The 13,178-nt window shown below is 38.3% G+C and overlaps 1 protein-coding gene across 2 annotated transcripts in view; it reads left to right on the top strand.

The window, feature by feature from the left end:
• The window catches only part of MCC (MCC regulator of WNT signaling pathway), a 184,166-nt gene that overhangs the window by 44,173 nt on the left and 126,815 nt on the right, over positions 1-13,178 (top strand). Inside the window, exon 1 of one of the 2 annotated variants that reach the window (XM_071456496.1) lies at positions 970-1,622. The exons of the other annotated variant lie outside the window; for it this stretch is intronic. Within the exon in view, the coding sequence (XP_071312597.1) occupies positions 1,566-1,622 (57 nt within the window). The 5' untranslated portion in view covers positions 970-1,565. Of the gene's footprint in view, positions 1-969; positions 1,623-13,178 lie in introns of those variants that run through there. 2 annotated transcript variants of the gene reach the window in all.

Here is a 13,178-nt window from a genome sequence, read left to right as displayed (position 1 = left end):
AATGTTACAGCTCCTGGTGCTGGGCATGGAGGAAGGACAGGGACCCAGGTTGTGTGACAAGTCTGTAGCACCATGGAGCAATATAGATGTGCTTTTCTGGATTCTAGATCTTAATGTGCTTCTTGTAGCGAATTGGGGTGAATTATCCCTATGTCTGCATGCTGATACTAATCTGTGGCTAACAGAGGAGAGAGAAAAACTCATAGGATTATTTTCGAAATGTTGCTCTTGGTGTACATTGTTTCCCATGAAAATGCTTTTGCCAGAGTGCAAGGATAGAGGCACAGCTTGTATAGCATTTATTCCTATTCTTATATTTGGGGTTTTTTCCTGAACTAATTTGGCACTTCAATAATATGTTGTATTAAGATGGCCAGATAAATTTCAGCTGCAGAGGATTGTGTTTCCTACATCTGACTCAAGTAAATCAGAATCCAATCAAAAAATGTGTGGAGCTGTGTTTTAGGGAACACAAGAAAGGGGAAAAGGAGTTGTCGTTTCTTGTAAGGGGTACACCATGTCCACAAATCCAGTTTATTAAGGATTTTTCCTCTATTTTTAGCAGAATGTTGAAAGCAAATGCATTTTTCTCCCCTTTTTCTAGTACCATCTCCTGAACTCTTTGTAAAATGTCAGTATGTTATGTAAAATCTGCAGCATTCTAATGGTGCTTTCAGGCTTACTTTGACCTTTTGAAATCATTACAACCCCCCACCCCCTACAGCCCCCCATTTTTCCTTACTTAATTACACACAGGAATAGGGAAATAGGAATCCAATTTATTGTTATCCAGGTGGCATTTCCTGTTACTTAGCTTTATCGTTTTCTGTATAGTAATTAGTATGCAGAAAGCTGGAGAGATGCCTGTAGTTCCAAAATGAACTCTCTGTAGCTCTCGCTCTCTCTCCCTCCCTCCTTCCCTCCCACTTGCGCTCTCCTTTTGGCACCGCCCCTTCCATGCACCCTTTAGCCAGCAGCAAGACAGCTGTGTTTGATCATAAACCACTTAAACTCCAGGCTCACTGGCAGGGGAAACTTTAGCGTGAAGTGCAGCATTGGTTTCTCCCGGGGAAGGGAGCTTTCTTCTCTTTTCCTTTCTGCCTCCCCAAATACTGAGGACTATAGCAGCACTCTAATTTCTCTGTGAACTTGTGTGAAGCTCATCAAATTTTTCTGAGTCTGTTCAGCGGCATTGAGAGATGCCCTTTAACAGAGTTGTGGAAAAGAGCAGCATAAAGCAGACAGCAGAGATGAAGCATGCCTTGTAGATGGACTAAGATAGCCCTGGGATCCTGGTAAGCACTTCATTCCCTGCATTCTCTGAGCTCTTCACATTATTAACAAGCCTCTCTAAGCAATGGACAGGCTGTGAAGTCAAAACCAGTTTGGCTCTTCTAGAAGATCTTGCATCATTAACTTAAACTCTCAATGTGGAGTAAAAATGGCTGTCTAGAGCAAAATGTATAAGAGAGAAAAATTTTGGAGAAGAAAGTATTGAATCAGTTGCTTCAAAGCTTTGAAGCATTATAATCTGCAGAAATCGTCAAGCCCTGAGAAGTCTAATCATGAATTCTGGAGTTGCTATGAAATATGGAAATGAGTCCCCTGCAGAGCTGAGTGAGGTAAGCAGTTTCAGTGCCCTTCTTTACGCTTTAAAAAGAAACATTCCCCATTCGGGCTTTCAGTCCTCAAGCAATGCAATTAAAAATTAATAGAATGTATATCTTGCTATAACTTACTGTGCCAGTCAGGAAATGACCTGAACTTTTTTGCTGCTTTGCTCTGAATGAGTGGTGAAAGGCTAACGATTGCAACCACGTAGAGACATTTTTCCTGTTACCCTGCAGCAGTGATTGCCTTCCCTCTGAGAGCTGTGTTTATACCCAACATTCATCTTTGCAGTAGGTGAAATATGGAGATCTCAGTTGAGATTAAACAGATGGTGATTAATTTAGGAGGGAAGTGGGGTGAGTAGAAAATGACAAAAATTTATTGGTAAGACAACAACATTGGCAGAAGTTGTTTTACTTGTGTTCAGCCAAGGTGATACTGTTTGTTTAGGTTAGATGAATTAGGTTACTTTCCTTCCTTGCCTAAAAGAAAACAGGTCATGAGAAACTTTCTCCTTTTTCACTGGAAACCATAGTCAAACTGTTATTTCTTATAATTGTGGGTATGTTTTAGTGTAACATGATTGTGTGTATTTTCACTAAATTTGAAATTAAAGCCAAATCAGATGTTATGCAAATTCTTAATAAATACTTTAGAATGGCATACTCTGTCAGTTAGTGGAATGTCTTAGATTTGTAATCCTTATGGGCTTTACTGAGAACTGCTAATTTAGTTATGCTATGAAATCACAATCATTTGATTAAGGTCATTTTGTAGGAAATTGAATCTGCAGTCTGTCTTGTCCCAGTTTAACTGAAGTGCTTCTCTGTTCCTTTTGCCCATTTTTTTATACACCATTTACTGTGACATATCCTTTATAAGCTTGGTTTTTTAAGCATTGGAAATGCTTGGCAGAATAAGAAAGTTAACAGTTTCTGGAGTTAATTGTATAGAGAAAGGAGACACTGAGCTATAGAATGGAATAATGATGTAAGTGGAATAAATCAGTAAGCTAGTGAGGGAGACAACAATGTAGAAGGAAGCACAGTAAATATGTGAGAGTTAAGCAAGTGCTGTACCCTGCCATACTAGAGGACAGTAGATTTGTGACTGGGAGATTCTGACAAAAGAAATGTCATACGTATTTCTTCTTAAAGTAAAAATTGTTACATTTCATTATTTCTGTGTAACTTTTTTCAAAGTATTGCTTAGAAATTCTGTATTGGCATTTCAGCGTAAGTGGGGTTCATAAATTCAGCATATAAGCCTGGGTTACTTTTGGTCAGAGTTTCTGGCTGTGGTTGTATTAATGGTGATTACTGCTTTCTGTGCCCTCAACATTTAATTTTCAAGACTTTGCAAGATAACATAGATCATGGAGTGTCTCAAAGAATTGATACTGAAGTCAATATTTGGAGAAGGTAGTATTTACATTGCTTCCTTGAAATTACTTATTCATGTTTCCTTCATGCACTGAGTAAGACTTTTGTTGTGAGAAATACCTTCTCTTTCTGACGTTTTAACATGGGAGATATTGAAAGGAGTCTGTGACCGTGCAACATTGTCATTGTTTAGGTGGGTTTTTTTTTCCCAACAAGCTTTCTTTAGTCCTTAGTCCACATTTGTACTCAGTGCTACAGGTGGGTTAGAAATAGGCCCCTTTTTGACTGCAGGCATAGCAGAGAAGATCATAAAACTCCTAACTTTCCCCAGCTGCTTATCATCATTTGCTTGCTGCTCATCTTCATCTTTGCAGTTTGAGCCTTAGCTAGTCACTAAGAAGGGCTGGGTCAGCTTCAGCAGTGATCTTGGGTAAAACACTGAGTTTTCAGTGAAACATGAAAGCCTCACAGAAACATCATAGTCCACCTCTCTAGGGAAGAAGATGCATAAGTAGTCTGAGATGTAGTAGGCAGCTGCTAACCCCTAACTATTAATTTCTCAAACAGCTCTCTGTAATATCTATGCTTCTATTAGACCTTTCCCTCTTGGTGACTGGTACTGGCTGTAATGGAAGGTAAAACGTCCTGGTAAAGGTTGTACCTATGGTTTATGTATCTGTATTTTCCCCATCTTTGTTGTGCTCTTCTTCTTCCTTTCTGGCTCTGTCTTCTATACACCATGTTTATTGTCAGTCAATGAAGGACAGTAGCCTTGTGTTCAATTAAATGATGGGAAAATGGCTACAAGAGGAATTTGAATAAATGGCTGGTGTCTTAGTTTGTGTTCACCTGCACCTCTGTCTCTACAGACAGCTCATATGCTGATATTACAGTGGGCTGCTACTGCTGTACATACCTGAATGGCAAATATTATAACAGACCAAGAAGTACTATGATTCACATGATGCACAGTGGGTTTTCGTGTAGGTGCCTTGATCTCTTTGATCTCTTTATCTCAGTACACGGAGCTCTAGGCATGAAACTGCTGTTATTAAAATAAACAGGAAAGCTACAAAGCCCTGAAGATATAATAAATGCATTCTTGACTGGATACATTAGACAAAATAGAAAATAAGTGTATTGCAATTCATTCCATCTGTATTAGAACTTTCTAGCTGAAATTTACATCTTTCTTTGGCAAGAATTAAAGGATATGTTTCTTGTCCAAGACACAGTGTGATTGCAGGAACTTGTGTATAGTTGATGTTTGCTATTCCTAAACTCTTGTCTGGGTAAACAGGGATCTTGATAGTCTTTATTTACTCACCTGCCCCATCCAAAGGTCACGCAGAAAGCAGACCAAAAAAAATCTGATTTCTGTTATAAGTCATTCAGACCTCCACAAAACTTGTGCTCTGTGGTTCACTAGCTCCAGAGTTCAAGCTGTTTTTTTACTGAAACTTGTCAGTTCATGTTACCCCATTTCTTCTGCTCTTCTTTGCCTTCAAGTTTCAAGTCCAAAGAAAGAAAGATTTCCAGTTTGCTGTTTGCATGGTGGATTTGTCATGTTGTACCTGCCTAGAGAGTTAGAAGAAACCTTGTTCTTACATAGCAAGGTGGTGTTAGGCTTGGTGGCTTGTTTTGTTAGGGGTTTCTTTGAGATACATATATATATATATAAGATACAGTAAGAGAGGCAACACTGTTGTGTATTCTGTGAGGATCTACAGTAGCCTGTGGTATGTTTGTAAATAGGTAGCAGTAGTCAAAAAAGCTCTGTTCTACTATTCTGAAATGGGCCTTCTAAAACAATTTGCAGAGATTGCCTTTAAGGCTTGAATCAAGGAAGGATGTGATTTTTATGCATAACTTAATACCCAAATTATGAAAGCTCTCATTGGATCCCTTCAACTTCTTACTTATACAATTCTGAAAGCCTTTGTTGTAAACACAAGGCATATTTTTACAGCCAACATAATGAATTTTACTGAAAACATGTACAAGTTAACAGTGGGGTGCCTGTAATTGCAGACGGTTTTATACATCATTAAAAATGAAACTTTGTATCAGAATTTAAATGCTTTGTACCTGTTAAATTATCTATTCTGCAGAAAGAGGTGTTCATCTAGAAAGAGCTAGATTGTCTAACCTGTATTTTCTTCCAAATTCAAAGGTGCTACCTGGCTTTAAACCCCCATATTCTGAGGAATTATCCCTTACGTACTAACACTGATGTTACCTGCTCCCCTGGCCATTCACTGTGGAGATGGCGTGCTGAAATAGAGAGCTGTTGTCTGACCTGGTACACCTGTTGGACTGAATGTGGCCAGCAGTTATGCCTGTGCCTAATGTTGGGACAGTTAAAATTATTACTGCAGGAATGTGAAGGAGATGTAAAGTGCTGAGCTTAATGATATTTTTCTCAATTGCATACTAAAGAGATAAATTTTATCCTTGAATTAAAAGCCAAGCTATGTTCTTTGGTATAATTTTCATTAAGTGAGCCTTGTGAATTTGCTGTTAGTAAGACTGTGCCTAAGAGATTTTGTAATGATGTAAGGGCTGGTATTATAGTAAAGCAATATGTTCAGCATTGCAGCTGATTTGTATTATATTACTGTTTATTGTGTTCTTTTAGCACTTGCTGCATGAGTTGATGGTGTATAACATCTGAAAAGTTTATTTTATTATTTTCTGCATGACAAAATCAGGAGATAGCATGCTGCTTTAGGTGCACACTTTATACCTCCTGCTTCTTGATGTTTGGAGGTCAAGTGTTTAGGATACAGATGTTCTATGTGACAGCATTAGCTACAGCTTCATATTCTTTAATCCTTCAATATTGACTGGAATAAACAGATGGGTTGTTTGTCTTGAAAAAATTACTAACTTTTTAGTTTGTTTCAACAACAAGGTGTTTAAAGTTTAGAGGAGGAGAAGGAAGAATTGGCTTCAAAGCTGGTGTTTGTAGGAAGCAGAAGAATGAGTTCATACAAAGGATTTCACCAAAATCTTACGTGTGAAGAAAGGACCAAGTCTGAAAGGCTAAAATTCTGACTTTTTAGTAATTTTACAGTAGGACAATGTTGCACTTCCTTCTCAGATTTGTGTTCCACTGCTGCTGTACTTATAAACTAGTATCTGATGAAGAACATTGCAGAAGGAGAATTGCAGAAATAAGAGGGGCTGCATGGCTTGAAGTTGTGTACACAAATCCAGTGAGTGTGAGGGAGCTGTTGGGTGAGATGGGTAATCAGCCGAGGAGCAGGACATCACTCAAAGCCTCCCTGGCAGAGGAAGAGTTCAGAAGGGACCATCCCCACCCTGAGGTACTTTCCTATGTGTGCCTCTGTTCCTGTAGAACAAGTGCCAGCTTGTGCTGTCACCATACCTAGGTGTGGGGAAAGAGCACTGATGGAATGGGGAAGAGGTTTTTTGTGTGTTCCAGGGTAGGATTAAATCCCAAACACTTGTTTTATCTTCCTGAGCTTGGTAGTCTTCCAAGAAAATCCGTGAGCAAATATCACCCTAATACTTGATCTGCTTCCTGAATGGTCTCTGGTCATGCAACAGATGTGCCAGGGTATTTCCAGTACCTCTCATGAGCGAGTAAACTCCATATTCTACTGCAATTCCATCTCTGCTACAGCCTATAGCCTTGGCTGTCAGTGCCAAAGGTGTGCAGGTTGTAACACAGAAGGGTATACTGTGCCTTGCTAACAGATGTGGTGTCTTTTCCCCAGTCAGAGGATGTTTTGGGAAATGGATAGATTATTAATCCTTTAACATATTGCAGCCTTACAACAGAACTGAGTGGAATGTGGTTATCAAACAGCAAACATGGCATATTTTAGAGTTATTTTAACCTTGATAAAGTTGCATAACTGATTTTTTTCCTAACAGTAGGCAAACCAAAAAGGCGAACAGTGTGAACCACTGAACTATTAGAAAAGTGAGCACCGCTACCCATTATGCTTAAATCAAAGTACCTTAAGGAGAAACTTTCTTAAATATTTCTAGTGGAGAGCTGGTTAAAACTTCCATCTGGAGGTAGCAACACCTTACAAGAGTGTTCCCAGCTTTAGTGCTTCAGAGATGCTGAGGTAAAGTTTGCAGATCTTTGGGTGAGCTCTCTCCTCTTTCCTAGTTCACATGGGCTTTGTGAAGAACTTATCAACCTTACAAACCTGACATTTTCCCATGCTGTTTTCATGAGGAGTGTGGAGACCTTAGATGTGAAATACAATCACAGATTTTAAACACTTCCAGTGTGTCTCTGTTGCATTGATGTATCTATAATAACTTAAAGAAATGCTTCAGTGGTAAACTTGAATGGGCATGCTCCTGGACAGTGACTATCAGTCTGAATGCAACCTTTAGACAGGGTCCATAGTCAAGCTGAAGGTGCTCTGTCAGGATCAATATATGAAATTTACAGCGTGCATGGTATTTCCAGTGTTAAAAACTAGTGTGACTTCAAAGAAAATGCTTTTTCCTGGATTTGTTTGAGCTGCTTATCAGGCACAGAGTGTGTTCCAGGCCTGGCTATTATTAAGTTGAAGCACTATAAAAAGATTAGTCAAAATGCCCAGACACTGTCAACACTGATAATGCTCTTCTGCAGCCTCCTAATGAAAAAAATACAAAGATTATGTAACTTATGTGCCTGATAATTTATTTTAATATCCCTTGCTCCTTAAAAAAAACATGTTCGATGAATGCCTTATTTGCTGTAAAATCTGTTAGTACAAATATATGTTGTGAAAATACTATTAAAAATGTATGGATTGTCTAATTGCTTTTAGAGACTTGATGTTTTTATTCATAGGTAGAAAAGCCAGAGTTCATTCCTGGAAGATTTTTGGAGATAGGGATTGTAATCTTTTCCCTCTTCCTCTTCCGACTCAGAAAAGAAAAAAGTGTCATTACCTTTGATCAGACTTGGACATACCAGAACATGGTTCTGTGTGGGAACAATTATAAGATTCTTCTTTCAGAAGGTATTTTTATGTATTCCTCTGCAGTCTCTGGAGTTGTAGTTTGTAAAGGGACACATACAAGATCCTGAAAGAAGAATCCATGGATTGCAAGGTTAAGGTTTGCAAAGGTGGAAGTTTCTGTGCTGTGTATGTGGGAAGAGAGGGCATGAAGAGAGGCTGTGTCATTGGTTCAGTCACCTACAGTTGGGTGTCATTACATTCCTCTTTTGGGGCTCTGAGTAGTTGATGTACAGTTGAAAAGGAAATGTGTTCGTGTCACTTCTGGGTATTTTCCTTATGTTTAGGTTTTACTCTCTTCATGACATTGCGTGGTACTCCTAGCTGCAGGTTTTACTTGTGATTAGAATTTCTGCTTCTCAGGTAGCATGGAAAAGTTTAATTTGACTCTTCTGTAGTCCAATTATTACATGTTATTACAATTATTATATGTTCATATTATTACATGTAGTAATAATATACCAATTTATGTACTCTGTGATGGTCTTTGAGTTCAAAGATTCTGAGGGATGGAGGTTTGGTGTGGGGATCTCATGCTGGTAAAGAAGGCTTTTTGACACTGGTGGCAAACTGCTTTAGGCAGTCCCAAGTAAGAATTTCCCATATAAATTAACTGTCTGTATGAATGATGTATATTTTCTGTAGATTTAGATTTTAACTATCTCTAATGAATAGAAATATTCATTAAGACTCTGGAAATTGGCTTTCATGTTCTCATTCTGTTGTAATTGTATATGGAAATTTGTCATTAAAATCAAAATATTGACAGAAATCTTTTCAACCCTCCCAAACGTAAACAAAATAAGTATTTTTTCAGTATGCTTGTCTATACCCCTTATGGCTGTTTGTAATATTATTGGTTGCATGCTAAGTTTTATAAATTACCTGCTGTAACCTTTGCAGAATTTTTGAAATGCTTCAGAAGGTGATTGCTGGATTTTATTGCAGATTATTGGGATATCACTAAAATGTAGTGATATCCCAAAATAGAAATTTACATCAGGATTATGGCCATCTACTGATAACTGAAATAAGGTACTGTTTTAAAACCAGGCCATTTATGCATTTTAAAATGTGAGGCTATTTCAGGGTTTGATAGGTTCACAGCAGCACCTCTGGCTTCTGATCTGTCAGACAACTTTTTGAAACATTGCCAAAAAAAGTAAATTGTTTGATTGCCGTGATGGAATTATAATTGTCAGCACAGAACTGTGATTCATGATTGTGGTGACAGAGAAATACAAATTCGTTACTATGGTATGTGGAAAGTCCAAAACTATTCCAGTGACAACTCAGCTGTCCTTCTGAACTGTGTCCACAGAGGTTTGGCTGAAGCTGGTGTCCCCACAAAGCAGCACAGGTGCCTATCTTGAAAAGTCCTCCCTTTGCAGACTGTAAACCCGAAAGTATCACTTGCTTGCAAAGACATGTTATCTGGCCTTCATCTACAACAGGCTGTGATAATCCTATCCCAAACTGTGCTGGTTTCCTTCCTATCCTTCAGGGGACTGAATGCCTCTAGTTTGATAATCTTTTGAACTTTGCATCCTATCTAAATTGCACAGTTTGTTTACTGTTAAGCTGTTGCCAGGTAGGAGGTAGTAGAATCTAGCTGGCTGTTAACTGCACTTGGGACTGCCCCTCCTCAAGAGGCATGTCAGCTGAACCTTCCTTTGCTGTATTCATGTGGTTGATATGGAATTTGCAGCCATGTACAGAAACCAAAGTGGCTATTTGTCATCTGCAGAAAAGACCAGGTACCCCCTTTAGAATGGTGTACTGAGAACTGTCCTTTGCTGTTTTACATATTTGACTTTTTTTTCCTTTTTATATTGCATATAAAATATTTTATCTTAATAAGTTCCTTTTCAATCTCTTAATCTATTTTTTCTCTTTTTTTTCCTTTTTTTTTTTGCACAGCATTGTACAACCTAATTTTTCCAAGCTACTGATGCTGCTCATGTCTAATTTACTGACTTAGGTGTTTTTGGGTTTTGTTTTGTTTTTTTTTTTTTTTTTTTAATTTAAACTGATTTCCCAGTGTACTTGGATCTTTTTATTTAAAAAACTCATGGTGGTTGACCTGTTCATCAGCTGGTTCTTTCTTTTTGTGTGTTGTGATCTCACTCCTGTAGGAAGAGATTATTCTCTCTTGATGCTTGGTATAGCACAGGTCCATGGTCTGCCAGGTATAACTCACCTGGTGGAAGGCAGTTAATTTCGTAAAATACATAAGCAAAGAAAATCTTTGAGAGAAAATTTTTTGTCTGCCTGAAGCAAATAGGCTATATGTGAAGAACAAAAATTGCTAACAGTATTTCCAATTATACTTTTCTGTCTTATGAGATGTAGGATTAAAGAATGGACAGAATATCTTTATTTCTCCTCTTGCACTAATGGATATCTTCCCTGTGGAGCAAAGTAGGAAAAAATGTATTGATTCATAGCTGTGAAGTCAAAATTGCATGGAAATCTGTATTAATTTAGTTACTTGGTGAGAGAGATCTGCAAAATGCAGAACTTTTTTTCCATGCTTTTTAAAACTTACAGATTCTGTCTCACATTCTGCAGGGTTGAATACCTATGAATACCCATAATTATCTTTCTTTGTGAAACTCAGTGTGGTTGAATTTCAATACCTACCCATTCTGGAATATTATTAAATAAATGTGTTAATTGCTTTTCATGAAGGTAGATTTTCTCCTTTCCTGTGAGAATTTCTTGTAACTTCCTATATTTCTGTATTGTGTGTTAGGCTGAATCTCTTTTTATAGCATATTTAAGCACTTTTAAATATAATGATTGATGCCAATGAGTTATAGGCAAGTGTCATATCTCATTCAGAATGTTACATAATCATATTCTTCAGTAAGAAGATGTCATTTCCCTTTATAGAATTACAGAATCATTGAGGGACCTCTGGTGATCACCTGATCTAAGCCCCTACTCAGGTGGGATCAACTCGGAGCTAGCTGAGTGTCCAAGACTGTGAAACGCTTTTGGATCTCTCCAAGGATGGAGACTCAACCACACCCCTGAGTTACCCTCACAGGGTAACCCTGTGGTCACCCTCACAGGGAAAAGTGTTCAGAGGGAACCTGCCGTGTTTGTGTGTGCCCATCACCTCTGGTGCTGTCACTGGGCACCCCTGGAAAGAGCCTGGATCCATCCTCCTTGCAGCATCCCTGCAGGAGTTTATGTACATTGATGAGTTCCCCTGAGCCTTTTCTTCTCCAGAGTGAACAGTCCCAGCTTTCTCAGCCTTTCCCCATAGGAGAGGTGCTGGAGTCCATCCATCATCTTGGTGTCCCTTTCCTGACAGTATGTCCATGTCTGTTTTGTGCTGGGGAGCCCAGAACTGCATCCAGCACTCCACCTGTGGCTTCATCAGAGCTGAGAACAACAGAAGTCTCACATCTCTTGATCTGCTGTCAATACTTTGCCTAATCCAGCCCAGAATCCATCCATCTTCTTTGCAGCAAGAGCATGTTGCTGGCTCACATTCAGTTTGATGTCCACCAGCCTCCACAGGCCTATTTCCCTTCAGAACCTTATCACACAGGACTTTTCCAAGGAGAGGTCATAGCTATAGTGATCTTGATTTTTGACCACCTCTCTCCTCTCTGGATCATAAACTCCACTGTCTTGCGAAATGAAAGTGGTCAAATAATATTTCTGTAAGTTCATGAACTGTTGTGCCTTTGAAAATGATAGGAGCACAGTATATATTGGAATCAAAAAGAAAAAAAAATTAGAAACACCAAGGGAACTTTCTGTGAATAAACAAAATATTCACTTGCAGAACATTTATTGAATTAATTCTGTCAGAAACTTTTCTGTCTTGGAGTGGCAAGAGAGGACAGTATCCTAGCATGAATAATTCCTTAAAAGGAATTAGTAAGCTTCAGAAATTGTCAGTTTATTTAAACATTTAATTTCATTCTGTTGAATGGTATGATTAGAATTTAGTAGAGTTTCTAATTGTTCTGATTTAAAGAAAAAAAGGCAAAGTGCTACACAGGATGACCTACAGTGATAAAAAGAGGAAAAACTAGAAGGGGAAAACCTTTCCACTGTTTGTCTTTGTGCCTTTGCTGTTAATTTTTAGAGCAAATTACAGTGGCTTTTCATGGAAGTTGTTTTCCTTCCAAGAGAACAAAGGAAGAATTTTGCAGTTTTAGTTCTTACCAGATGTTGACATTATGTGTGTTCTGTCTCGTATAATGCTGCCTTCATAAGGATCTGAAAAAGTAGTACTACAGAAATAAATCACAGTAGGGAAGTTTAAATTTAGATTTTGTTTTTTAAATACAGTAATGTGGGAGTTTCTAGTGATAATGAGTTTTCTGTTAATCCAGCATCCAGCTCAGTTTATTCACTTAAATCAGCTTTGAAGTTAAACTTAGATTTCAAAGACGCATTCATAGTAAATTCAGTCTAAAAAGAATGTGAATAATTCCTGACGTGGATATGGCTGTCCTGGATGTTTAGGACTGCATTATACCAAATCCCTGAGGATGACAGATTTATCTGGTATATCTGTGTGTTACTGTCAGGCACTAATAGGACACCATTTCTGAGAAGCAGGAAATTCTACAGTGATTAAAATCCCCACACAGTCTGGCTCATTCACAATGTATAAACACACTTCCCAATGGATCAAAACAAAGTTAAAAATTATTCCCTTTCCCATGAAAGGACTTTTTCTTAGCACCACTGTTCTATCATGGTCTTGTGAACACTGGTGCTTGGCACAGTCATGTGCCAAGGATGGAAGCAAAGGCACAGGATGGAAGCAAAGGCACAGGATGGAAGCACTCTACAGTATAGGAAAAGCTGAGGACAGGAATCAGCATCCATTGAGAAAGGGGGAGGGAGAAATAAAGAGATGTCAAGAGGAAATACACCTCAAACTTAAGAAGTTATGTGAGTTTCTTGTGAACTTTTGCCATTGCTGATTCATGACTTCAAAGGGTTTCAGGGCATCATTCTGACAACTGAGTCAGCATTCATTTTTTATATCTAACAGCAGAGATTTTACTGAGAAGTGAAAATGATGGATTTATGTGGTCTTTTGAAGTCAATGAAGTAATTCACTGTCCAGTTATAGCTCAGTTTTTTTGGTGTTTTCTAGATTTTTCCCCCATCAAACTGGGCTCTGTCTAAAGCTGTGCTATTTATTTGTCTG

This window comes from Agelaius tricolor, unplaced genomic scaffold, assembly GCF_023055355.1.
Source record: "Agelaius tricolor isolate 1412-34295 unplaced genomic scaffold, bAgeTri1.0.p SCAF_59, whole genome shotgun sequence".
Lineage (NCBI taxonomy): Eukaryota > Metazoa > Chordata > Aves > Passeriformes > Icteridae > Agelaius > Agelaius tricolor.
This window is presented reverse-complemented; position numbering and strand designations above follow the sequence as displayed.